At 46.9% G+C, this 26657-nt stretch overlaps 3 protein-coding genes and 1 long non-coding RNA gene across 26 annotated transcripts in view; 2 read left to right on the top strand and 2 right to left on the bottom strand.

Annotated features, from left to right (window-relative positions):
* Window positions 1-11684, top strand: part of WDPCP (WD repeat containing planar cell polarity effector) — a 210720-nt gene extending 199036 nt beyond the window's left edge. For 6 of the 7 annotated variants that reach the window (XM_085887669.1, XM_085887672.1, XM_085887673.1 and 3 more), the window contains 3 exons: window positions 6398-6432; window positions 7389-7416; window positions 9864-11684. In XM_085887669.1, the coding sequence (XP_085743795.1) occupies window positions 6398-6432; window positions 7389-7416; window positions 9864-10069 (269 nt within the window). In that variant the 3' untranslated portion in view covers window positions 10070-11684. The remainder of the gene's footprint in view (window positions 1-6397; window positions 6433-7388; window positions 7417-9863) is intronic. The other variant, XM_085887675.1, reaches the window with a different exon arrangement.
* Window positions 11685-11992: 308 nt separating this feature from the next.
* LOC147022818 (homeobox protein otx5-A-like) lies at window positions 11993-16698 on the bottom strand. Of its 3 annotated transcripts, none has more exons than XM_085887689.1 (3): window positions 16558-16698; window positions 15907-16058; window positions 11993-13774 (listed from the first exon to the last, which is right to left on the bottom strand). In XM_085887689.1, exons 1-3 carry the CDS (start codon window positions 16649-16651, stop codon window positions 13151-13153), a joined length of 870 nt encoding a protein of 289 aa, XP_085743815.1. In that variant the 5' UTR covers window positions 16652-16698; the 3' UTR covers window positions 11993-13150. The 3 variants fall into 3 exon arrangements, with proteins under 3 accessions (XP_085743815.1, XP_085743812.1, XP_085743813.1); XM_085887686.1 differs by having other exon boundaries at window positions 15907-16105; window positions 16558-16697; XM_085887687.1 differs by having other exon boundaries at window positions 15907-16100; window positions 16558-16697.
* A 220-nt stretch (window positions 16699-16918) lies between these two features.
* The window catches only part of LOC147022817 (uncharacterized), a 91110-nt gene continuing 81371 nt past the window's right edge, over window positions 16919-26657 (top strand). The window contains exons 1-2 of the long non-coding RNA XR_015059931.1: window positions 16919-17220; window positions 22208-22354. This is a non-coding gene — a long non-coding RNA (uncharacterized LOC147022817). The remainder of the gene's footprint in view (window positions 17221-22207; window positions 22355-26657) is intronic.
* The window catches only part of EHBP1 (EH domain binding protein 1), a 340218-nt gene continuing 337707 nt past the window's right edge, over window positions 24147-26657 (bottom strand). For all 15 annotated transcript variants that reach the window (XM_085887653.1, XM_085887654.1, XM_085887656.1 and 12 more), the window contains one exon: window positions 24147-25104. In XM_085887653.1, coding sequence (XP_085743779.1) covers window positions 25014-25104 — 91 coding nt within the window. In that variant the 3' untranslated portion in view covers window positions 24147-25013. The remainder of the gene's footprint in view (window positions 25105-26657) is intronic.

Here is a 26657-nt window from a genome sequence, read left to right as displayed (position 1 = left end):
GCTGCGCCGCCATTTCTTGCTGCGCGGCACGGTCGAGCGGGAGTTCGAACCCGTGGAAACCCGCTGGTTTTTACGAGCGACCTTCGTGCTTTTGGGACACGGTCCTCTCGTCCATGAGCGATCACCAATACTCTGTCTTGTCCTGCATGCATGTTTGTTTGCACGTGTTGTATAAGGCATATTTCGTAGTAATCCCCTCGAAACCTTTTAGCCGTGGTTCCCTAGTTAAGAACGGGTTGATTGTTAATAAAACCACTGTCGTGTTATTGCTTGTGTTGTAATCCCTGATGTCCCCAATAAATCTGGTTTATTCTGATGAAGTTGCGCTATGGATTAATGCGTGTCGCGTCGAGGAATGATCCGTTCAATTGGCATACAAGACCAAAATGGTTACAGACTGGTAGACTCTGCTTGGTCACTGACAAAGCCAGTCTGTAACTAGGGGTTCTATCTCCCCAACTGGAAAGGTACAGGATTACGTTGGTATCGCGATTAAAGACTCGTGAACCGAGGCCTGTGCCGAGCCGGCCGGCGTTATAGATTCCCGGAGACGGTGATGGCGAGGCTGGCACCTAGGACCGGGTCAGATTCCCGCCACCCCGGATCCGCAACAATATACATACATACATATATATATATATATATATATATATATATATATATATATATATATATATATATATATATATATATATATATATATATATATATTTACACATATGAGGCCCCGCGAGGAGTGATGTAAGCGACATTTTTTTATGATATGATGATGATCCGCTCGGATGATAGGGGAAGGGTTAAAATAGTGCTATATGGCATTAACTCCAAAATGGCCGATGTGGCCCTTACATCACTCCTCCTCGCAGCGCCTCATATTTACATATTCATATATATATATATATATATATATATATATATATATATATATATATATATATATATATATATATATATATATATATATATATACATATATACATATATACATATACATACATATATATATATATATACATATAGCCTGGTGTTGGCGTAGTGGTTAGGGTAGCGGCTTGGGATCCAAAACGTCCTGAGTTCAAGTCCCGTTGGCCGCTTGAATTAATACACACCAGGAGGTTGACTCAGCCTGTCATCCTTCCGAGGTCGGCGAAGTGAGTACCAGTGTACTGGGCCCGGTGTATGCCCCGGTTAAAATAGGTGTACCATATCCCTGCGTCGCAAGAGGCGACCAGGATTGTGTCAGGAAGGGCATCCGGCGTAAAACCTGTGCCAAATCACTATGCGGATCATACGGATAATCAGCTGTGGCGACCCCTAACGGGAGCAGCCGAGAGAAGAAGAAGATCTACATATATACATATATATATATATATATATATATATATATATATATATATATATATATATATATATATATATATATATATATATATATGTATATATTAATCCCCGGTTGTCCTTGGTGGAGCTGGACCTGGGGTCATCGCTCACAATTAACGTTGTGGTACTGTGGGTTGTTTTAGAACCACGAAAGCCACCCAGTTAACCACGAGTTCCATTGTCCACCATCTAATTATTCCGTTTAACTGGAGGTCACATGGTTACCTGAGCGGGGAGCGCACCCTCGGCAAAGGTCAGGTCAGGTCAGGTATGGTATGTGCCAGAACAGCGCGTCACTGCGTCCACTTTCCGCCGGTACTCCAGGGGGCCTCCGTCTGGCCATCCCCCAGGCAGATGCCAGGCCCATCCCCTTGGCAAAGCACCAATGTTATCTCGATTAGATTAGGGCGGCCGAGCGTTTTAACCGGTTGCGTGCCGACTCTTTTTTGGTCAAATCTGTGGTAATTACCTCCCAGTCTATCTCGGTTCGGACAATGCTTGACCAATGGAAAGAAAGGACAAACACAGACAGGTTGGATGTCAATTAATAATTTATTTTTTAATTAAATAAATAAATTAAAAACAATAAAATAAATCGATGAAAAGAACTTTTTATTTTATGAGGTAAATAAAAGAATAAATTTCAAAGCAAAATCAATCAAAATGCCGGGAAAGAGACAAAGAGCAGATGCTTATTGGGGGTTGACTTACAGCGAAACACAGACAAGGGTACTCAACAGATCATTCGCGGGGGGGGGGGGGGACGTAAGAAGAGTCGTCTTGCTCACTAGAGAGTAGTTTGCTGTGAGGTGAAAACATCTTGAAATGTGTGCGTGCATGTCACTTTCATCGCTAGCACCCATCCTTGCCGTGCACCCACTTGCGAACAGCCTTGAACGCCAGTCAACGTCTGGGAGGGCACCGAGATCGTCTGTCGCGGGTTTAGACCCTGGTGCTGCGACGGGCAGCTTCTCACACTTCACGAAACTGGTGACGTCCAGTGACCCACACAGTCCGTCGGTGACTGACCCGCGCCTCACTTGTTGGTGACCGACCCTTGCCTCACTCGGCGCTGCTCACACCCACACGCGCACCACACGCTTGCTTGCTCAAGCACTGGGAATGACATTGTCTCGTTGGCGCTGGTCAGACACTCACACACGCACCACATGCTCGCTTTCTTCTCCTCTTTTGCACGCTTACACCCGCTTATTGCTCGCTTCTCGCGCTTACTTCTGTCGCTTTATTTTTGGCTCGCTTGCCCTCTCGCTTTCTTCTCCTCCTTTTCCTCTCTAGCTTTCTTTCACGTTCTTTTCCTCTCTGCTCATACCTCTCTCTCTCTTCTCCCTCAGAACGGACCTCCAATTCGTTTTATATCTGTGGGCCGTCTCGGCAGGCGCAGTCCGCCCCAAGCTCACCCCGCCTCACTTGCACACGTTACCATGACGACCCGTGCGCTCCAAAAAAAGGCGGGCGTCGGAGCTCACAAAAGAACGTTGCTGAGGAAAAATAAGGGCGTGCGTCAGAGCTCGCGAATTAAATGTGTGTAAATTTGGCTGTCGTAAAGAAAAAAGCTTCCCATAAAAGATGGGATCTATTCTTTACCCTCCTCAATGCATCACATTTATAATCCCATTAGGCATGGGGATGGAGCTAATCTGAACATGCATTTCAGGAAATAACTGTCTGAGGACCTGGATGTGTGGATGCATTCATCAGACTGGATTCTAAAATCCATAACAATATATATATATATATATATATATATATATATATATATATATATATATATATATATATATATATATATATATATACATACACACACATATATATAGTGTTGCAGTCCTCGGAACCGCATGCATCCAACAGACAGTGGTCCCAAGACAGTTATTCCATTACTATCAGTGCAGATATTCCCTTTCCTTTTGTCTAGCGGGACAACTGGGGCGTGCGCTGCGATGATCTCATGGCTAGGTTTGCTTACATCATTTTCTTCTTCATTTCGTCCCTACTCTTCTTTTCTGATTATTCCTGAGGTAAATCTGAGCCACGTGTGCCCGGCGCTGTGAGATGGGTCCTCAGCAAAGGCCAAGCAGACACTGCACCCACAACCCCCCCCCGTACAAAACACAGCCTGCCAAATGCATTTGCAGCGGTAATTTCCACCCGATGGTGTTTTTCACAACACAGGAAACACAGCCAGCATGACGCCCACGCTGCACGAAACGCATACGGAGGCCGATAAAGGCGACTCCACGCCACGTTGGGCGGGATACGAGTGTGCGAAGGTAGAAGCAGCTAGTTCCTTTTCAACCAAATACATATTGGTTTTCGCCCCGCGCACACGCAAGCAGAGTCGTGCGAACGCGAGCACTGACCACGTGGGTAATGCCCGAACCCCGCCCACTAAGTAGAATATGCTCGAAGATAGACACGTACGCTGCTCGCGAAACATGCATGGATTTATCCATAACGATGTACCTTCGTCCCTCGCTGGCAGCAGCGGATTCCCCATGGATGGTGAACGTCTTCTCATCTCTACTGCCAGCGAGGCTGCGGTCGGGCCGGAGAGTGTTGTGCAGTGCGGGCCGCGTTGGCGCGCAGAGCGGGCGCGTTGATCGGCGCTGGTGAGATGCCCGAGCAGGTGTGCGGGACCCTCGGCCGGTCGCCGGGGCGCAGCCTGGGGGTTTTTGCGGGACGATTCGCGTGCCAATTTCGGTGTGGGCGATTCATGTCATGTCGTGGGGTCGGAGCAGAGTATTGCAGCTGTCTGAGATGGCTTTGCCGGAAACAAAGTGAGGAATTTTCCGGCCAAAGTAAGCGGGCCACGTGAGGGGTCGGGGCCAATCAGAGCGCCCGATTCAGGTGATGACGTTTCGCTTCAGGGTGGCCCCTCCCCCCGCGCTGCAAGTCCTATAAAGGTTGGAGCGGTCCCTCCGCCTTTCTCTTTCTCCGCCTCTCTCCCGCTCTCGCCTTGCCCTCGTCCACATTGCCGAGACCCACCTCCTGCTGCCTGGACTCCGCCTCTCTCCCCTCGCTCTGCTCGACATCGCCACGACCCGCCTCCTGCTGCCTGGACTCTGCCTCCTCGTCTATGCCTACACGATGACCCCACCCGCCAACCTGGTCCCGCCTACCACTCCATCCATGCACACTGGACTCCGCCCCTTCTCCACTCCCCCTTCTTCACGAACACGGTCTCCACATGCACTGCTGAAGGCAGAGACGACGCGCCAGCTGTCGGGTACCGCACCATGGAGCATCCCCCCCTCCAGAAACGTATTGGTGGCACGTCGTGCAACCAAAGAATAAAGGTACCGAGATCATAGCCTCAACTCCTTTCCCTTCTTGTTTCAATACTTTCTCTTCATCAGGTTTTCTGTGTCTGTGTGTGTGTGCGTGTGCGTGTGCATGTGCGTGTGTGTGTGCTGGTGCCTGTCTGCTTTAGACTGCAGAATATCGTTATTGTTATTGTTGTTATTATTTTCGTGTTAAGTCTGCTCTGTGTCCGCTTTCGTAAGTTGCTTGTTTATTTGCTGCACCACACCTCTCCCCCCATCTCTGCACAACACACCCTAATAAATCCTGATCGTGCCACATACCATTCCTCGCCCATTGTTAATAAATCATTATTATATTAGGAATGTTCCCTGCTCGTTTTTGTCTTTTCTTCCATTGATCCAGCATGGTGTGAATCCTAGCTTAGCCGGGACTTTATTCCCAACGATCCGTTCCTTTTAGCCTGTACGTCCTTGGTAGTGTCGCTCGGCTGCATCTGATCCGGTTCGGTAGAGTGATGCGGTTCGGACAAGGCGTACCGAGGGCGTGTTCCCCGGTAATTAATTAGGTAACCCGATTAACCCATCAACGGGAGGACCCTCGGTCACGCGGTTGAGTTATTGGCGTCCACAGTTGGTTAAGCGACCCGCCGCGTCACGGAATTATCCGTGTGCGACGGCCTACAATTCCGGGGAGTCTGGTGGGAACCGAGATAGCTTCCCCCATCTAGTGGTCTTCTCACCCGACCCCCGGCCCGCAACAATACATATATATATATATATATATATATATATATATATATATATATATATATATATATATATATATATATATATATATATATATATATATATATATATATATATATATATATATACATCGGGGTGTGTGCGATTCCAGTGTTGACTTGCCCGGCCTCATGCCAAACGGGCTGCTTTGTCTTCTTGGGTGAGAAGATGGCATCCTATCTGTCTCCCGGCTTTGTATCCCTGAGCATGAAGCCAATTCTGTAAAGTCCTCATGGATGATCTCTGAGGGAGATTTCATTCATTCCATAACACTGTGCTTGTGGCAAAAGGAATACATCCGACAAGCCTGATCAGAGCTGCATTTTGTCTGTTACATGTCACCATGGGTCATCCAGATCGCGGCTTGTCTTTAATATCATCGGTTTCCAATGGAACCCAAATTGACGTCTAATTTCAGTGCACAACATCCTAGCATTGTTCATCACAATAATTCCCCATCTTTGGGCTTCACTCGGTCTTATCTAGGCCATAACATAGTTCACCAATGGAAGTACACAGCGATATCATTACCTTCTCCAAACCCTGACCAGGTGAAAGTGTTTCATCATGTTGATACCTGTACCATGCTGTACGTGCTGGGTGTGCAAAATTGCCTTGGCCTCGTGATGAATGGAAGACGCAGTGTCTGGATTGAGGGTTCTTGCATTACAGTTTGAATTTTTTTTTTTAATTTGATTGAAAATTATGTTTTTTGGGGTTTTTCTGTGAACAGCAATATCTCGTCGGTTGCTCAACGTTTCTTCCATGTGTATATTTCAATGTGATGACAACATCTCAGCATATGAAAGCAAAAGTTTTTTTTGTGTCATACATGTTGTGCTGTCAGAATGGCTGCATCTTGTGGGAGGCTTGAGTAGTTATTTTTTAAGATGTACTATACTGGTTATTGTAATTGTAATTTTGATTATACATGTACTGTATTTCAGATAACACGTCTGAGGAGCACGACACAATATCTAAGGTGAGTTCAAATTCACAGATATTGACACGTCAACTGAGCAGGTGCACGTTTCATGATGCATTTATTTAAGCATTTCAATGGGCTGGCAGGATTACCTTAATGTGCGCACACTCGTCTCTAAGCTGTCTAGCCTGGGTTCGAATCTAGACCCAGCTATAAACTGTCACAGGCAGGGTGATTCGTCGATATGTTTCACCTCTCGGATGGACATTAAACTCGGCGTCTCATCTGCCGGCATTAATTGGTGGACGTTAAACATCCCACGGTGTTCTTCCCGAAGAGTAAGCGAGCTATCACTGGCACCCTGAACAAATTACAAATTCTTGTCCGAACCTACAGGGAGCACTTGGTCTCTCTCTATCTCTATCTCTATTTCTCTATCTCTCTCACATCTGCGGTGCACCTGCCCCCTCAGCAAATGATGCCACCCGCAGCTATGTGCTGCATTGAAATAGGAAGAAGAATAAGAAGTCATTTCGAGGTTAACATGGACTTTATGTTTGAAACATATTAAAATAATAGTTCAGTGTTTAAATGTTATGCAATCACATTGTCTCGGGTGAGCAAATTCCACAGGAAGTGACATCCAGGCTAGTTAAAGCATTCTGGGTAAAACCAAGATGACAGTCAACATAGTTGGTGTGCTGTGGTTCAGAGATGAATGAGTAAGCACCTCGTTGTCCCCCGCCCCTCCGACAAGGTCAGAGACGGGGACGTTAAAATGAGCTCCGTCCAACCGACCATCTGTCCATGTACTTTTGTGTACGCGATATTTCAAAAACCGTTGAACATTTAGCTTTCATATTGGAGATATGCATTCCTCGTGACATTATGTCAACCTGATTAGGTCACGGCTGTGATTGGCTGAATTATGTTGCCATGGTAACCATCTCAATAACTTGGCTTGTGTACGCTATATTTCAAAAACTGTTGACCATTTCGCTTTCTTATTGCAGATATCTATTCGTCGTGACACCCAAACAGGTGGGGGACCGAGAGTGTCGGCTCCTTGTGTGTTTTAACGATGTGGCGAGGTTTTGTTTAGTTTAAATTTTTAAAAAGGTTGAATTATCTTGAGCATTCTCACAAGCCAAAGACTGCTGTCACGCAAGCAAAGGTTGAACACGTTGAACGGATGATTTTGAAAAATTGCTGGATGTCGAGATAGATGACATTATGAAAGAATTAAAAAAAAATATTTGTAAGTGTGGTAACAGTCATTCAGTCTGTCTTGAAATTTAATAAGGTGAGTGCAAGGTGGGTACCAAAAGACCTCGCATTTAGTCAAAAGGCAGTTGATACAGAGTCTGAGCTCGTGAAGGAGCAAGAACACAGAACGGACCAGGACGTGACGGAATGAAAACAACGATAGGAAAAGGGGATGGGGGAGGGTAACACATCAACAGCAGAGTTGAGAAACGAAACGCCTCAACTACTCCACCCCACCCCCTCCTACCCCCACCACCATTCCTTACTTGAAGGGTCTATGTTCAATAGTTTCTTCCTGATTCGTGAAACACCCTGCAACCCATGACTACAGAAAATGGATTTTTTTGGAACGCCAGCCACATTTTTCATCCAATCATCGTGTAACTTTCTTCAAGAATTCTCCATTGGTTAGTGATCCTGTGATGAAGGTTTCGTGTCAATCGCTCAAGCGGTTTAACGGAGAAAACAAATTTCAAAGTGAATAAAGGTGAAAAGTGAGGGCCTCCACCGACGTTCCACGACACAGTTAAAGATGGTTGTGGACACCTATTACGAGTCATAAATATAAATAATAATAACCAGTAATAGGTTTGCACAACCATCCAGAACATGTTGTTAACACTGGCTGAGCCCTCACTTTTCACATTTATTCGGTTTGAAATTTGTTTTCTCCGTCACGAAAAGTTCAACATGGGATCGCAAACCCATGGAGAGTTATTGAACAAAGTTACACGATGATCAGATGGAAAATGTGGCTGGCATTCCAAAAAAATCCCTTTTCTGTACAGTGTTTCGTGTAATAGGAACAAACGACCTCGACGTCGCTTCGCTCGGCCTTGTCCGAATTATGTAAAATGGGAATATCAGACGTTTTATATATATATATCTATCTATCTATATATATATATATATATATATATATATATATATATATATATATATATATATATATATATATATATATATATATATATATATATATATATATATATATATATTTCTATCTATCTCTCTCTCTCTCTCTCTCTCTCTCTCTCTCTCTCTCTCTCTCTCTCTCTCTCTCTCTCTCTCTCTCTCTCTCTCTCTCTCTCTCTCTCTCTCTCTCTCTCTCTCTCTCTCTGTCTCTGTCTCTGTCTCTGTCTCTGTCTCTGTCTCTGTCTCTGTCTCTCTCTCTCTCTCTGTGTGTCTCTCTGTCTCTCTCTCTCTCTCTGTGTGTCTCTCTCTCTCTCTCTCTCTCTCTCTCTCTCTCTCTCTCTGTGTCTCTCTCTCTCTCTCTCTGTCTGTCTGTCTCTCTCTCTCTCTCTCTCTCTCTCTCTCTCTCGCTGTGTCTCTCTCTCCTTCTCTCTCTCTCTCTCTCTCTCTCTCTCTCTCTCTCTCTCTCTCTCTGTGTCTCTCTCTCTCTCTCTCTCTCTCTCTCTCTCTCTCTCTGTGTCTCTCTCTCTCTCTCTCTCTCTCTCTCTCTCTCTCTCTCTCTCTCTCTCTCTCTCTCTCTCTCTCTCTCTCTGTGTCTCTCTCTCTCTCTCTCTCTCTCTTTTCCCGTCATTAATCTTTACTCGTCTCTAGTTGAACCCCTTCAGCCCTCCATTCCCATTTCGACCTTTTTCTCCTTCATCAGAAATCAGGATTCATGTCATGTTTTGGCCCCTCGTGATTTGTATTGTTTCACTTCATTCCATTGTGCCGTTATTGTGGAATCAAAATGGTTGTGAGATTTAACGTTTTCACAGATCGCTTCGTTAAGGGGAGGAAATATGTATTTTTTTTTTATTTAAAAAAAATCAATTTTTTTGACATTATTAATTGTAGAAAATAAAAAGAAACTCAGGAGGAAGATCAGACGCCCTTAATAAAGGGGGTTGTAGCGGTTTAACGTGGATCGTTTAACGTTTACCTTCTTCCTGCCGTAAAGAAAAAGGCTTCAAAGCAGGTAAAGGTGTAAATTTGTTTGTTCATTCGGTGTATACACGAATTGCTCATTCATTCGTGCATTCAATCCCTCACCGGCTCGCCTGAACCTCGCTCGCCCTGCACAAGCAAACCCGAAACATTCGAATCGATTTCCCGTTAAACCGGTACACGGCCGCGTGCACATTTGGCACCTCGTGGCTCTTCTTCTTCTTCTTTTTCTTCTTCTTCACGTGTATATTTATTTTATTATTTTATTTGTCACCCTGACTTGGCCCCGATTACCGTAACTGTTTTTCTTTATCCGCGGGATGCAGATCGCAAATGTTATCGGACTCGAGGTTGTCCATCTGGGCGTGCTTTGACACCGAGGACGATGAACGGAGTGAGGAAAGAAGAACGGATGGACGTTCTCGGCGTCCGCACGGCAAGTACAAGCGGACGACGGGCTTTCGCACACCTCAGTTGTGCGTTCGTATCAAACCGCCGTCGCGTTCGTCATACTTTATTTGCATTGAAGTGAATTTGACTTGTTTATTTATTTCAAGTGGAAAGTACAATGGAGCGGGATTCAGACTTACCCGTCGTCATTCGGAACGTCGTGTTAACACCTGGGAAGGAAACAAGGAATTAATCACAACGAGCAGACTCAGCGTCACAACGGTTTTGTCATATGGAAGTGTGTGTGTGTGTGTGTGTGTGTGTGTGTGTGTGTGTGTGTGTGTGTGTGTGTGTGTGTGTGTGTGTGTATGTGTGCTGTTGGTGTTGTATTGTTAGGATGGAGTGTGTGTGCTGTTAGTGTTGTATTGCTAGGATGGTGTGTGTGTGCTGTTGGTGTTGTATTGTTAGGATGGTGTGTGTGTGCTGTTGGTGTTGTATTGTTAGGATGGTGTGTGTGTGTGCTGTTAGTGTTGTATTGTTAGGATGGTGTGTGTGCTGTTAGTGTTGTATTGTTAGGATGGTGTGTGTGTGCTGTTGGTGTTGTATTGTTAGGATGGTGTGTGCTGTTAGTGTTGTATTGTTAGGATGGTGTGTGTGCTGTTAGTGTTGTATTGTTAGGATGGTGTGTGTGCTGTTAGTGTTGTATTGTTAGGATGGTGTGTGCTGTTAGTGTTGTATTGTTAGGATGGTGTGTGCCGTTAGTGTTGTGGTGTCATGATGGTGTGTGCTGTTGGTGTTGTATTGTTAGGATGGTGTGTGTGCTTTTGGTGTTGTGTTCGGGTAGTGTGTGTGCTGTTGGTGTTGTGTGTTAGAATGGTGTGTGTGCTGTTAGGTTGTTGTGTATGTGTGTGCTGTTAGTGTTGTGTTGTTCGGGTGGTTGTGTGTGTGTGTGTGTGCGTTGTGTTAGGATGGTGTGTAGGTGTGTGTTGTGCTACGTGTGTGTGTGCTGTTAGTGTCAGGGTGGTGCGTGTTGTGTTTTTTGTTAGGGTAGTGTTTGTGTGTTCGTGTGGTGTGCGTGTTGGTGTTGTGTTCGGGTAGTGTGTGTGCTGTTAGTGTTGTATTAGGATGGTGTGTGTGTTGTTGGTGTTGTGTGTTAGGATGGTGGGTGTGCTCTTAGTGTTGTGTTGTTAGGATGGTGTGTGTGCTGTTAGGTTGGTGTGTATGTGTGTGCTGTTAGTGTTGTGTGTGTGTGTGTGTGTGTGTGTGTGTGTGTGTGTGTGTGTGTGTGTGTGTGTGTGCTGTTAGTGTCAGGGTGGTGTGTGTTGTGTTTTTTGTTAGGGTGGTGTTTGTGTGTTCGTATGGTGTGCATGTTGGTGTGTTGTATTGTCAGGGTGTTGTGTGCTGTTTGTGTGTTATGTAGTACCCCACTTCCGACAACTTTATGCACTTTCTCTGTGTCATGTGTGGGGGAGGGGCGAGGTGGGGGGGAGGGGCGAGGCGTCATCGAATTCCAATCATTTAAATATTTTACATCAAGTATGCGTTTACATATAATTAGAATACATTAATTGACGTTGATGCACGAAAACAACCCTCTGTTTGTGGTGGTTATTGACAAAATAATTTACTTATGTGTGCTCGTGTATATAATGTCTTGTGTTATAAAAAAAAATAACAACCTTGAATTATTAAAATAAATGTCTGACGAACAGACAGTGATGATTGCACTGCCTGATTGAATGTCCAAAGCAACATAAGCTTGTGGACCCACTGTTTGGAGAGGTTATTCTGGAGTTCAAGGGTGAAAACCCTGATGATGGTGATTCAGTGATGGTTTGACTTGTAATTGAATCAGATATTCCAAGTCAAAATAATTCTTCCGTACCTCTCTCTCCCTCTCCTCTGTTCGGGTGAACTTATTTTGGGTGTAAAGGTGGACCATCGAGCACACCTAGCACATTCGCCACTCCACGGCCCTGCTCCGGCACTTCCAGGCCATTGTTCACATTTCGAACCGCAAACATGAACGGGGATAACGAGGCCGTGTCTCGTTCCAAGTAATTTATAAAAAAAATTATTTTTTATTTATTTATGAACGGAGTTTCTCAACAACACACGAAACATTTTAACTCTTGGCACGATATTCACCTCAAACATGTACAGAGAAAAGAATAATGGGTTCAAGTCTCGCGCGACCAGACTCGAACCCTCTCGCATGTCATGTTGATTACTACACAACACTCTAATGATACGTTAAGCCGGCTGTGAGCATCTCTTGGACTTTCCTTCCTGGAGGTTGTCACAGGACCCTCATGGAAAACTGTTGGCACATTCCTGGGGCCCCTCACAACACATTCCCACGGCCCCACATGGCACAAACTGCACATCCATTTTGACTAATCATTCAAGGTTTGAAGTGTGTGTGTGTGTGCGTGTGCGTGTGCGTGCGTGCGTGTGTGTGTGTGTGTGTGTGTGTGTGTGTGTGTGTGTGTGTGTGTGTGTGTGTGTGTGTGTGTGTGTGTGTGTGTGTGTGTGTGTGTGTGTGTGTGTGTGTGCGCGCGTGCGTGCGTGTGTGAAACTGGAGATTCCATGAATCGATTGTATGCAAAGAGGAAGGGAAGGGGTGATAAAGTGGGCTGCAGCAATCGGGGTCCCCTGTTACGTTTATTCAATGAAACATTCAGGGTGTAAAGAATGCCCAATCGACAGCAAGCCGGGGCTTGCCCCCCTCGCCCTACACCAGCAAGCACCCTCAAATTCGCTCTCCCAACACTCAAACATCCGCTCCGTCAAAAAGTTCCACCTTGCTGTGTGCAAAACATGTTAAAACGTTTAGAAACTTTTGTTTCCCCATCGAACCAAGGTGCTGGTGAATCGTTAACACCGTTAACAAGGGATGTGCATCACGTGAACATTTAAATATTGATGTACAAGGAAACCTTGTGGGGGAAGGAAGGGGGGGGTGTTGGAGGTGGTCCATCCGAACTCTAAACCAGGGGGGGGGATGAGGGGAGAGGGAGTTCGTGGCCCGGTTGATCCTTCATATGGATATAATATATGTACAGTGTGAACTTTACTGTGCATGTGCACGGTAGGCCGTGCAGCTACGTACAACACAAGGTAATCCCCCACCCCTTCCCTGTTGGGAGCAGGACAATCTCATGGGGAAGAGAGAAAGTTTCTTTAAATACGATTTGTGTGGGGTTCAAATCCCAGGGCAGGATCAGAGAGGCTGGAACTTCCAGAGCGCAGAGGGGTCTTTGTAATCCAGACAGTCGGACGCGTTCAGGTTGAGTTTCCAGGAGCCGTGCTCTTTGTAATCCAGGTAGTCCCCAGCAGTGAAAGGAAGACCTGCAGGTTGATAGCACTGTGGGGACAGTGGTGCCAACGGCGGGGCCGAGCCGGGTGGGCTGAGCCCCGACGCTACTCCGGATAAGTACGACGAGCAGTCCATGGCACCAAGGTAGGTGCCTGAGGCACCGTAGCTTTGAGCGTACCCGGCCGTCTGGCCCCCGTATCCTACCGCGCCATACGACGCCCGATGATGCACACACGGTGAAGCTGAGACCCCACTGGGACTCCCCAGGCCGAGACCCAAGGGGTCTCCGCAGCTTCCGCCGCTCGCGACCGGGGAGGGTGTCGCCGGACTCCAGATGGGTGCGGGTAGACCGGAACCGCCCGTGGGGGGGCTGAAGGAGCCCCCAGTGAGAGCCGTCCCAACTTCGCCATTTCCTGAGCGTTGGGAAACCTTTTTCTTGGTAGGGGGTCGTGGCTTGCTTTGCACCCCTGTCTGCTGCTGGTACTGCTGCTGTTGCCTGCACTTGGCCCTCCGGTTCTTGAACCAGACCTGCGTGCGAGAGCTGTGCGTCATCGGCCATGTTATAGATGTATAACAGATCAACTTTAATAGCGCTTCACTTCATGGGCACTGCTTCAAATCTCATCAGTTTAGGGATGTGTTAAAAGATTGCACAAGGGAAGATAAAAGTGTTATTTGACAGGTGCACACACCTTTTTTGTGGGTTTTTAAATTGGCATTATTACATCCCTTGAAGGTGTGAAGCATGATTTACCTATCGGTGCATTTGTTGACCACACCATTGCCTGGAGCTCATTGATCATCGACACAATGGTAAGCTTATCCATGAACAAGATATAAAACGAACGTTTCTGTTCGAATCCAACCAATGACAAACTTTCATATTGATGTGAAAATTCAAACTGACTGGATCCAAACAGCGGCGTTAACTTCCCACTGTGGTTTGTTTTAACCACAAATTACAGGGATCTGAACGATCACGTACTGCAAATGATATAATCGGACGCAGTGCGTACCCTGGACGATCCGATCCAGCAGGTACCCCAGACGATCCGATACGTACCCTGGACGATCTGAGCCAGCAGGTACCCCAGACGATCCGATACGTACCCTGGACGATCCGAGCCAGCAGGTAACCCAGACGACCCAATCTGATGTGGCACGTACCCAAGACGATCTGATCGGATCTGACGCGTACTCCAGATGATCCGATCCGACGTGTACCCCGGACGATCCGATCTAACATGGCATGTACCCCGGACTATTCGACGATCGGATGTGGCGCGTACCCTGGACCGTCTGATCAACGCATGCCCCGGACGATCCGATCAGACGTGGCATGCACCCCGGACTATTCGATGATTGGATGTGGCGCGGCACGTACCCCGGACCGTCTGATCCGACGCATGCCCTGGACGATCCGATCCGACGTGGCATGTACCCCAGACAATTCGACGATCGGATGCGGTGCGTACCCTAGACAGTCTGATCCGACGCGTACCCCGGACGATCCGATCTGATGTGGCGTGTCTCCTGGATCATCTGATCCGACGTGGTGCGTACCCCAGACGATCCGATTGGATGCGGAGCGCACCCTGGACGATCCAATCCTTTGTGTACCGTGAGTAATCCGAGGCGGCCCGCACCTGAACGCTCTGATCCGATCCGTCGCGTTGCGTACCACGAACGATCCAATCCGACGTGGCGTGCACCACCAACTATTCGATTTGACGTGGCACGAACCGCAAACTATCCGATCCGATGCAGTGCGTACTGTGAACGACGATCCTTGGATCTTTTAAACGAATTTCCTTAAACTCGACCTGTGGAGGGAACGAAGCATTTGGTTAACGTTCACCAAGTCGTCAAAAAAAATCCCTCGTTCAGAGTCTTTGATGTCCGCGGTTTGGTTTCCGCGGATCATCGACGTGAACGAAACTCGTTACGTTTATTTTAAATCTTTATAACTTTTAATTAAATATTTATCATCTTTTAACCCAACCAACGTGTTCCGATTAATGATCGTTATTTATTAATTCTACCGTCAACCGTCCAGCGACGAACGTACCCATGGGTTCGTTTAACCAGGAGGCCTTTGACGGTAAAACGGAGGGGTTTGACAAACGAACTTTTCAATGGATATAGCACGACCTCCCGACACCGAGTCAAAAGGACGGTTAAGCGGCTTTGTACGGACGAACGGCCGACGACAAGGACAGCCTGGCTTGGGGATTATCGTGGCCGTTCGGACTCCCGTTCGGACTCGGACTACAAAGCCGCTCCGAACTTCGGCGCAGCCCCTAATTGGCCCAGATGGGCCTTTATTCGGCCGCGACCGAGACCCGTTTACTTTTGATGTACGAAATGCGCGGGAAACTCTCGAGGAGAAACAACTAATGTCATCGTGACTGCGGTAGGTGGTCGGCGGTCGGAGTCGCGTTCGCCGTTCGCCCACGGTGCGTCCAAGCGGGGTCCCTCTGTGCGCAATGATGCGGCGAGACCCAGGGGCCGTGTGACCGTGACATCACGTGCTCCCTTAACGACACCTTCCCTTGCGCAACATCCTCCCAAACAGCACCGACAGGTTCCGGTCAAAGAGCAAGATCTGTCCCCCACGAGGTGATGGAGATCCCCCGGATGAGTGTCAAACGTGGACTCACCTGCACGCGGGACTCGGGGAGGTTGATCTTTAACGCGACCTCTTCGCGCATGAAGATGTCTGGGTATCGGGTCTTGGCGAACAAGGTCTCCAGAACATCGAGCTGCGCCCGGGTGAACGTTGTCCTCTCTCGGCGCTGTTTCCGCGGCGGAGCTGCGCAGGGTCCACATTCACCGCACATGATCACCATTTAAACTGTACTGTACACATGTCCACGCACATCCATGGGACTCGCTCACCACGTGCCACATATCGTTTCGATAAAACCCCAAAAGTTCACAAAACCGTTCTCTAACAATGGTTTTCTGGTATCGGGGGATGATGTGCGGCAACGATGCAAAGATCCATCAGATATTACAAATCAAACATAAACGCACACAACTAAACCCGAGAACACTCCATTATAAGTAATAATCATAATAATAATCATAATAATAGTGAACTTCCACAGGAGCATGTGACGGGTTTGTTTTCAACCACAATTCCCACGCTCGCGTCGCTCTTCCCGAGCTCTCAGTGTCGCTCGTAATCACAGGTTCGCGTACAGTCTCGTTTCGTACTTTTTACACCGATTTCACGTTAAGTGCCGAGCGAAGCTGAACCCGAGTGATCGTGGACCCGCCGGGGTCCGAGCTGATCCGGTTGCTCCCACCTGGATATCCTACAGAATGGAAAAGGTCCACCCCGGCGGAAGGCAGGCCGAGACCGTTGACGGTGTACGGCGCTTGTTTGATGAACGCCATCATGGCAAGGAGAACCCGTAGCCTCGGCACGACCCGGCACGGATCGCGTGGCTCGCCTCGGCTATCGAAGCGGCTCGTGTGTGGAACTTCTCCTATAAGGACCGGGCCGAGAGGGGGCGTGGCTAAAACAACATGGGCGGAGCCTGTGTTGATCGCGCTTTGTTTGAGCTCCGCCCCCACATCCTCCTCCACTCTCTGCCGCGTGGGTTGCGCTCTGCGTCGTCCAGCGTACCTCGTTCCTTGATACCAGGTAGGCAAACACTGCGCTGCGCTGGCCTTTTAGCACCAATTAACGTGCAGCGAAGTCCCGGCGTCGCTCAATTAGCGGCTGTGATGGCGCGACGGGGGCGTCATTAGCACGAAGATTGCGCTCCCAGGAGACTCCACCTTCATCATGATGGAATCTAATTACGGCCGAAGATACCCGGAATTGTTTAACGAACCTCCGACACGACGACATCAGTTCTGTCCATCGGTGAACCGGTGTAGTGTCCTTTGTTGCCGGTCCTTTGCCACCATCGTAAGTGTTGGTAGCCCCCCCTCGAGGGGTGAGGGCTCTCTGTAAGTGAAAGGTGAGTCCAATCTGGCCGGTGAGTAATTTCTTCATGATTCCGGCGTGGAATGGTGTGCTCTTCGCGGAGGACACCGTGGGATGTTTAACGTGTACCAACTAATTCCGGAACACGAGACACTCACCCTCACGCCCATCCAAGGGGGAGGGGGGGGCGACGTGCTCAGCTGAAGCACGAGTTCTGTAATCGGAATGGAACCCAGGTGAGGTCCCAGGTTAAACGGCTCAAACGCACTATATATATATATATATATATATATATATATATATATATATATATATATATATATATATATATATATATATATATATATATATATATATATATATATATATTCATCGCCGGCACCCTGAACGAATTACTAATTGCCATCTTCAGTCGAACGTCAATCCTGAGCATCCTGTTCGTGAAAGCCAGGCTGAGAATCTTCCCGGTGCAACCGCACAACCACAACGAGGTGGGAAGAATTGCGGCTGTCAAGGTTCGTAGTCTGAGTATGTCGTCGTCATCTTACGTCGTAATACTTGCAGTAAATCATCGCATTCGTTCATAGTACGAGGTTCAAATCCATACATTCGAAGACCTTCAGTACGATACGAAGGTGTCGTTGTTCATGTTAACCAACTTGTTCATAAACGGAACGTTTCCCGCGTCATCTGTCACGTGATGGGCACACGTTGGCGTTACCTGTGAATGGACAAACACCTGTATTGTGGATATCCGCACACAGTGAAACATGCACCTGAAGAACGTTCCGAGTTGCCTTTGGAACGTGATGATGTGAAACGAGCGAAACGGTCTCATTCCAGACGACCCAGAACAAGGCGTTCACCGAACAACATCCTGGACGTGCAGCAACTGGTGATCCCATGATTGTGTGTGAGGAGTGTGTGAGTGCGAGTGCACCATTTTGAACGTTCATCTCAAGATGTCCACTTTCTGCACAAGGGGCACCACGGATGCGAACGGGTGAACCAAAGGGGCTCAAAACGATGGTGTGTCCAGGCATGCAGCGAGTGGGAAACGTTTGTGAACACCATTGTGACTGTGGACGGAACATGGACACCGTTGTTCAATCCAAGTACCAGGGGGAAGTGGACACGGTGGGAACATCCACCACTCATCTATCTCCGAAGGTTGAGAAGACCATGGTGGTCGTCCCTTTGGGATGCTCCTGGCATCACTGCTCTTCCAAAAGGGAATGTTCTCGTGAACTGTTCGGAAAATCCTTTCTTTCATTCACGTGCAACAAACGTCCAGTAGGTGCAGCGTCAGGGTTTTCCGCGCACCACGTCGTGATGGAAGATTTCTTTTGGGGTTCAAATGGTGGAAGAATGATTTCGAGAAGTTGAGTAAACATTTGGAATGTTTGCTGATGAAGATCTCTGATAACTTGACTGGGAAACATGACGTTAAGCTCAAGCATCTGTCCAGGAATCTTTCGTGAGATGGTCACTCGATTCAGGAAAAAACACAAACGACCCAATATCAGGAATTGGTTTGGGGGGAGGGATGCATCAGGGTCAGGGTATACTTGGAGGGGGGCTACCGGGTATAGGAGTGTTTGTATAAGGGGATATAAGCATGCTTGGTGGGGGATTGGGGGTAATTTGGAGGAGGAGGGGTGCAGGGGAATGTTCGGTATGTGGGTAGGGGTATTTTGTTGAGGGAGGATAGTCTTTGGTGTGGGAAGGGGGATAGTGGGGTGATTGCAGCAGGATAGAATGTTTTAGGAGGGTCAGAGGGTGTCTGCAGGGGGGAGGGGGAGGGTCGGAGGATGTCTGGAGGGGGAGCGGGAGGGTCGGAGGATGTCTGGAGGGAGGTCACAGGATCGCTGGATGGGGGGGGGGGGAGAGGTCTGAAAATGTTTGGAGGGTGGTGGAGGCATGTTTCGATTGGGTAAGGGCATGTCTGGGGTGATTTAGGTTTCCTGAAGGGGCGTACAAGGATGTCTGGGATGGGGTAGGATCATGTGTTTTTTGGGCGGGGTAAGACGGTGTCTGAGCGAGGTCGGAGGGAGTTTGGAGCGGGGTGGGAGGGTATCGGGAGCGAGGTGGAGGAGATTGGGACTATACTCTGCAGAGCGTTGGTGCTGCCGAAGCAGTCTCCTTGGCTATTGCGTACAATCCTGGCCGGGTCACCACTCCGACACAGGATACCAGCAAGCTGGCACTCATTTTGCCGACTTCGGAAGGATGACAGGCCGAGTTAACCCCACCTGGTATTAATTCAACATCCGAGTGGGATTTGAACTTGTGACCCTTGGATCTAAAGCCCACCACCCTAATATAACCATTAAGCCAACATCAGGCATGTCGGGAGTGGGGTGGGAGGTTATCGGGAGTGATGGGGATATTTGGTGGTCAAATGAGGATTAGCCCGGAGGGAGGGGGGATGTTTACACCAAGCATACATAGATAAAAACAACAACACTGTGAACCAAACACATGAAGAACCTGATCGGCCGCAGTCTCTGTATATACGATTGGAATTATTTCTTCGGTTTCCCTCGATTCTTCTTTTGGAAGGACAGTTATTTGGTCTCAGGAGGAATGACATTGCGACCCAGAGTGATTAGCATTTCCAGTACAGCGTTTTGTGCTCTTTGGGGCCCACAAGGAGATTCCTGCGGTTTTCTCATCCCAAGCAGCTCAACACCACGTGAACCCTTCAAGCACCCAAAGTGAACCTTCTGTACAATTACTTGGATGTCCATTGAACTAGACCATGCAAACCAGTCTGCGGTTTACACCGGATTCATACTGACTGTGCTGTGGTTGAACACCTAAAGATTAGCGAGAATACAGCGACTCGTAAAGGAGCCTTGTGTCCCTCCGTCTACCAACTTGCTTATACTGGAGAAATTCGAATCCTCCTCCTTCCCCTCCTCCCTGCTTCATTCACAAAGGGGTCGGTATCCCATGGTGGGGTCTTTGTCCTGTGGTGGGCACCCAGCTGGGAAGGATCACATTGGAACATCAACAGCCAAACAGTTAATTTGTTGGGAAGATAGCTGGCAGGATAGCTGATTGGTATGTGCACCCGTCTCAAAGCTGTCTCGCCTGGGTTCGAATTTCGACGCAGCTACAAACTGTCATCCTGGTGTTCCGCAGATAGGGCGAGGAATCAACGTTCACATTGTAGAAGGGTGTTAAGCTGCGAGTCCTGTCTGTCTGCTTGTATCAATCGGTGGACGTGAACTCTCACGGTGTCATTTGTGAGGAGTATGTGAGCTACCACCTGCACCATGAACAAATTCCAAATTCCTGCCTGGACAGCAGGTAGCAAGTTTTCTGGAGCCTCCTTGACACTTGGGGTGTGCTCAGCTGCCAAGTTTCTTGTAGAGCGGTTGCCAAGTGGCTTAAGCACTTAAGCAAGCACTCCATTTGAAACCGTTGATGAGGAACGGCTGGCTTGGTGAGTGCTAGCTTGATTGCTTGGTAACTGAACACACTCCTGGTCACACTGCTTGCAATCTCAGAGTGCGGTTGCTGTCGGGACAGAAACCTCTGCATGATACACAAAACGTCCAGGTAGTTCGCATGTTTCATGTGAATGGTCTTTCTCAGATACGAAGGGTCACCAAGTCTATTAAGCCTAGTGTTGGCTTAAAATCGTTTGCTCAATTGACCAAATCACCAAGACCCTCCCGGTGTCACCTTCACCACCAGCACCTCATTCCTCTGGAACCGAATCCAATAATTTATATGTCCGTATGTGCAAGGAGTGGAGAGAGAGCCGTGTCCAACATTCGCTCATACATCCAGAGTGAGAGGGAGATCCTATCGAGAACCTGCTGAGCTCCACTTATGGGGAAACAAAGGGGGTCTTGTCCACCTCATGGTGTGCCATCAACACAGAAGGAAATGTATTCGATACCAGGTACCGGCACACGCACACAGCCTGATGTTCCCACAAGACGGCCAGCTTAACGTCACTTTCAGATTTAAAACAAAAGCGGAACCATGAACAAAAACAATCATCGGATTAACAAATTCAAGAACGATGTGCGAACGTATATGTGCGATAGTTCCAGTGATCACACGTTCGTTGACGTCGTGATCGTTATACGAAGTGCAACAGTTGTAATTGTGAACATGTTCGAATGTTTACGCTGCCATCGTGGGTTTACGACAGATGTGATTGGATTTACTTGTTTAAATTAAAACATCCTTGATCCTCTGTGGCCCATGTATGCTTTATGTATGGGGAAGGCCGTGTACGAGACTGGTGTACGCGATGCACACGTCATGACGTCACACGCCGATGTACACGATGGGCAAGTGTCCGTAGCTTTCGCCGCGCGCACCTGACTCGTCCTGCAGGCCGTGAGAACCGAGGACGGAAACACAACCCCACTAATCCCCACCATGTCCTCTTTCCCTTGATCTCCTTTCAAGCGTCTCGCGGGACATCCAAAGCGAGTCTGCATCTGGAGGATGGCCGGCTCGGCGATCCCACGCAATGTCTCCTGCACAGAATCCCCGGCGGTAAGTACGAGAGAGGGCCTCCTTGGAGAGTGTCTTCACTCCTTGGTAGGTAGGTGGAGGAATGATGGGGGTGTGTTTCATCGTTTGTTGTTTTGGTGATTTTAACACCTTCGTTTTCACGTTTAGTTACTCGAATCATGCACACAAAGAATGTTGTTCACATATTGTTCAAACAACGAATTCATTTGGACCAAAATGAAACGTTCGTTCCGTCCGATGACGTGATCCCCGTACAATTCCTGCGAACAAATTGTACTGGCAGGATGGTCTGGAAGTACGCGCACTCACCTCGAAGCTGTCACACCTGGATTTGAATCTCGACCCAGCTGTAAACTGTCGTCCTGGTGTTTCAACAATGTGTGTGATGGACGTTAAGCCGGGCGTCTCATCTGCCAGAATTAGTTGGTGGACGTTAAAGATCCCACGGTGTCCTTTGCGAAGAGTAGGTGAGCTTTCGCCGGCATCCTGAACAAATAAGTTCCTTCCCTAACCTACAGGGGCCTCTGCATCAACGGCACAGATGCTTCCCTGTGAGAACTGATTCTAACCCGCACCCACGTTCTGCGTACGAATGACGACGACGATGGACCCAAGGAGGTCGGCGGTTCGAACCCCGGCCAAGTCATACCAAACACTTTAAACTGGTACGTACTTGTTGCTTGCTTGCTCGAGGCTCAGCACTTAAAAAAACACAAACGAGCAAACACAACCACTGTAAGGTGTGATGGGTCCAATGGCCTCCTCATGCATTGGAGTTTCTTGTTAGGAAACGTGTATTTAAGAATGAACGATCGCTACTCCCACGTGATGTGGTCATGTGTACGCAACTGGATTACAGTGCAAAGATAGATTGTCATGATGTGGAACTAGTCAGGTACCTGTGCTGTGCACAGGAGGGGGGGGGGGGGCTACATTTCAAAACAAAAGAAAAAGAAGTTTGCACCAATAAATTCCACATTCCTGTGACACCTTCAGCCGAACGTCAGGCACGGATGGATAGCCGATTCGTGAATGACTTGGGCAAAAAAAAAAACTTACTGCAGCTGACCCCAACAAGAAGTCAGTGGCGATTGGCGAATCTGCAAATGCCGAATCCACGAATGTCACGGGTGGAAACCCTCACACGATTTCTTCATTCTGCTGTAAACTCAATCTCTCTGTTTTCATTCCAAAAAGCATCAATCCAATCACAAATTAATACTTTACCATTAATATTATAAAATACAATGTTACAAACACTCGTGAGTTAAACGAATATCGACGCCGTTCTCACGTGACAACCAAAACAGACGAATCTGCCTGCGAGAAAGGGCGGATACAAAACACTTCGTATACGTCGAAAATTTAAATCATTATTGTATTGAGGTAATTATGAAACCTCCCACCCACCTTAGGACATCCGCTGAGATTCCAAAATGTTCCACAGGAGGTTTGATGGCGCGAGTCCCAAAACTGAGGGAGTAGTTCAGGGACGGACGGACGGACAGAAGGACGGATGGACGGACAGACACTCCTGCTTTAATATATATATATATATATATATATATATATATATATATATATATATATATATATATATATATATATATATATATATATATATATATATATATATATACACATAATGTGAGAAGTAAATGGAGCCAGCACGAGATGTTGTAATTGCTGATCTCACGAGACGTATTTGTAGATGAGAGTACGTTGTATTTGTCGAGAATGCGAGTGCAGTTAAAGGTAATACGAGATGCATAATAATTTGTGGGAGCAAACAGCATGTCTTCCCGCCATTGGTCAAATGACTTTTTGTTCTGAACCATTTCCAGGCGAGCAGACAGAGCTGAGATTGCGACCAATGGAAAGGAGACAGGGAGCGAGGCCATGCAATGGACGTGAAAGTTTGAATTTTATTCCCATTATTGAGAAGAAATAATAAATACACAAAAACAAACGAAACGTACAATTATCATCAAGAATTGTTTTAACGCGTCAAACGAAGCCAGGTGCGTTCACACCAGTACCGGTTACAGTTAAAAGGAACAGGAGAGGGGTGTGGACCCAACCTGCGGTGGAATGAACTTTAATATGAATAAGTTGCCGACTACAACAACCATCGCCTGCGGTGCTAGCACAACCGAGGAGACGCATACGGATGATGCGACCACAGAGAGAGGAGACAGGGCCGTGATTCATGCTGGGAAATGCAACGTGTCGGGGTTACCTGTCGTAACGTATTGCACGGCAATCGACCCAGTGATTCAAGATCCACTCTTGAAAAAAAGTCACGCTCAAGATGTGTGCAATTTTATTTATTTATTTTTGTGCGTATCTCCACTTTCGTTCCGAACGATTGGAGCATCTGTTTGTACGTGCCGGAGCCACACCGCTTGAGAAATGCGGTTCATCACGTTTTTCGTATGAGTATGGGAGGGAGAACGGTGACAGAGTATAGCACTAGCAGCTTTAATTTCAATATACAACAATGATACAAGACCTTTGTACAGCAGGAAACACTTTTCATCCAATGGACAGCTGCACAAGAAGCAAACTGCCCGCATTACTGTGCATAGTAGCAGCAGCAGCACAGCTACGATGACACAGATGCAAAATATACCGGGTCGAAGACCAATTGAGATCGTTTGATGGGCCAAATGAGGACGCTGCCCTGGGTCGTCATTTGCACATGAAATCATCACTTATTCAAGCAAGGAATCACAAAAATAGAATCGGCACGAGAGGGTCATGGACATGTACCTGAAAAGAATGAACCCCCCCCTTCCCCCATTGCACCTCTCCTCTCGTGAAGGATTTGAAATGCAGCAGGACCTCATTCGCATTGTCAATGGCTACCCTGACACACAATCAGCTGACCTCGTAAGGACGCAGCCCATCCGTGCAGAAGATTCGTGAACGTATTATGAGTAAATCACATGCAGTGTGTGGCTGCTGTTCGCACCAACCGTCATGGTGTGCATCAGTGCGGATATGAACGAGCAGTGCTGTGAGCCGCACAGTCTGTGTCACTTCAAAAATGTGATTCGGACAATAAGTTAATCTGGGTAGCAAGGCAGCCAAAGCGGAGGCATGGCGTCAAATGCAGCACGGCGGTTAATATGATTCTACATTTTCACATTGACAATGATGTGCCATAAAATGACGTCACCTTAAAGTATACGTCATTACATTTGGGGAAGAGGTAGAGGAGAGGGCAGTCCCGCCACAAAAACAACGTAGAAATTTCCACGACTCATCTCAAACGGTGAATGATCTCGAGGGTCCGGTAACCAGACACACGGAGGCCACCGTTCACTGTACACAGCATTTGTCATCCCTTTTCACAATCTTGCCACGACTCTTCTCCAAAGTCCTTTCCAAGCGCTCGTCCTCTTCCTCTGCCCTGCAAGCACCACATAATCAGAACTGTTGGTTGACGTCAGCCCAAGATACTGGGGGGACACATCATTCCAATGCTCTCCTCTCTCTCTTATCCGACCCTACACTCATCCCTTCAGAGCCAATACCACTATAATGTTCAGGATTTGAACTTTCATAACTTGTTACTCCTTTTTTCAATCATAAGGTCAAAGAATAACAGTTTTATCTTAAAAAAAAAACCCCCAAAAAACATTCTTGCTATCTGCTCTTTCTGATTTTAAATGTCAATAATTTTATAACACCTTGTCCTGGTATTCTGGTTGAATAATCATTTGTTCTATATGATATCATTGCAAAGTTGCAAATATTGGTCATTACACTGGAAGGCTTTTCTTACAATGTTAACTCACTTCTGTCATTAATATTTCTTCCAAACTTGGGCAAATAATTAGGGTGAGGTTTGAGTTTTGGTTTAATCATTAAGGTTCATGTGTGGAGGTTTAAGGATCGAGGATCAGATTGTGAATGTGCCATTCAAGTCGAATACACTGGCCAAGAAGTCGTCCTTGCGGACGAGTTCGTTCCCCCACTTTTAGGTGCATGGTTTTCATGTAGATTTAAAAGAAATGGGGTATTTTATTACCTCGCCACTGAAGGTACATGGAGATTATGTATTCACTCCTGTTTGTCTCTCTGTCTGTGAGCAGGATATCTCAAAAAAGTTATGGACGGATTTGGACGAAATTTGGTGGACAGGTTGCATTGGGTGTGTGACAAGGATGAACCGATAAGATTTTGGTGAAGATCCGGATCTGATTTTTTATTAACTTATTTATTCAGTAAGTCTTCACCATTGAGAGAAAACTATATATATATATATATATATATATATATATATATATATATATATATATATATATATATATATATATATATATATATATATATATACTAGCCGGGATACCCGTGCTCTGCACAGGAATCCCGTGGATGACGGCGGTCTGAAGGAGTATATGTCACAATTAATGGTAAAATTGTAGAGGCTGCCACCATTATTTTTTTTTTTCATCACCACTATAATATTATATTTTCCCCGCCATGTTTTATATGCAGAAGACTCGAGTTCAAAAATGTTAAGATTTATTGCCGCATCAGATAAAAAACCATAATGCCTCAACAATGTGAGGCTGGTTTCATGTCATCATTTGCGACTTAATTAATTCTCATTCTCTAGTAAATTCCGTTGGTCCCATGTCAATCGGCTGAACTTGAAAAATTAACGTTACACAATCAGGTGATGACGTCATAATTCGGAAACCGGGAAGTCGGAAGTCATTGTCTTCAATTGACTGTAGCATTATTTTTTCATTCTATTGCAAATGGCGTTGGCCCCATGTCAATCGGCTGAATTTGAAAAATTAACGTTACGAAATCAGGTGATTACGTCATAATTTGGAAACCGCAAGTCGGAAGTACAATTCTTTTAGATCGGGACACTCCCGGGTACATGTTCTGTCAGCATGTGAAGTTTGGTGAGGATCAGTCCAGTACTTTTCCCGTGCATAGGTCACAGAC

The sequence above is a fragment of the Eptatretus burgeri genome, chromosome 7, assembly GCF_056783735.1.
Source record: "Eptatretus burgeri isolate ZD-2024b chromosome 7, Ebu_testis_v1, whole genome shotgun sequence".
NCBI classification, from domain to species: domain Eukaryota; kingdom Metazoa; phylum Chordata; class Myxini; order Myxiniformes; family Myxinidae; genus Eptatretus; species Eptatretus burgeri.
The sequence above is the reverse complement of the archived record's forward strand: the minus strand, read 5'-3'. Positions and strand labels throughout refer to the sequence as shown.

Bases quoted from the DNA above. Each gene is read 5' to 3' on its own strand.
- LOC147022818 (XM_085887689.1), bottom strand. From the start codon at position 16,651: ATGATGGCGTTCATCAAACAAGCGCCGTACACCGTCAACGGTCTCGGC. The intron at 16,059-16,557 runs GTGGGAGCAACC...GACCCTGCGCAG, and splicing joins CCATTCTGTAGGATATCCAG to CTCCGCCGCGGAAACAGCGC. The intron at 13,775-15,906 runs GTGAGTCCACGT...TCTCGCACGCAG, and splicing joins TCCCCGAGTCCCGCGTGCAG to GTCTGGTTCAAGAACCGGAG.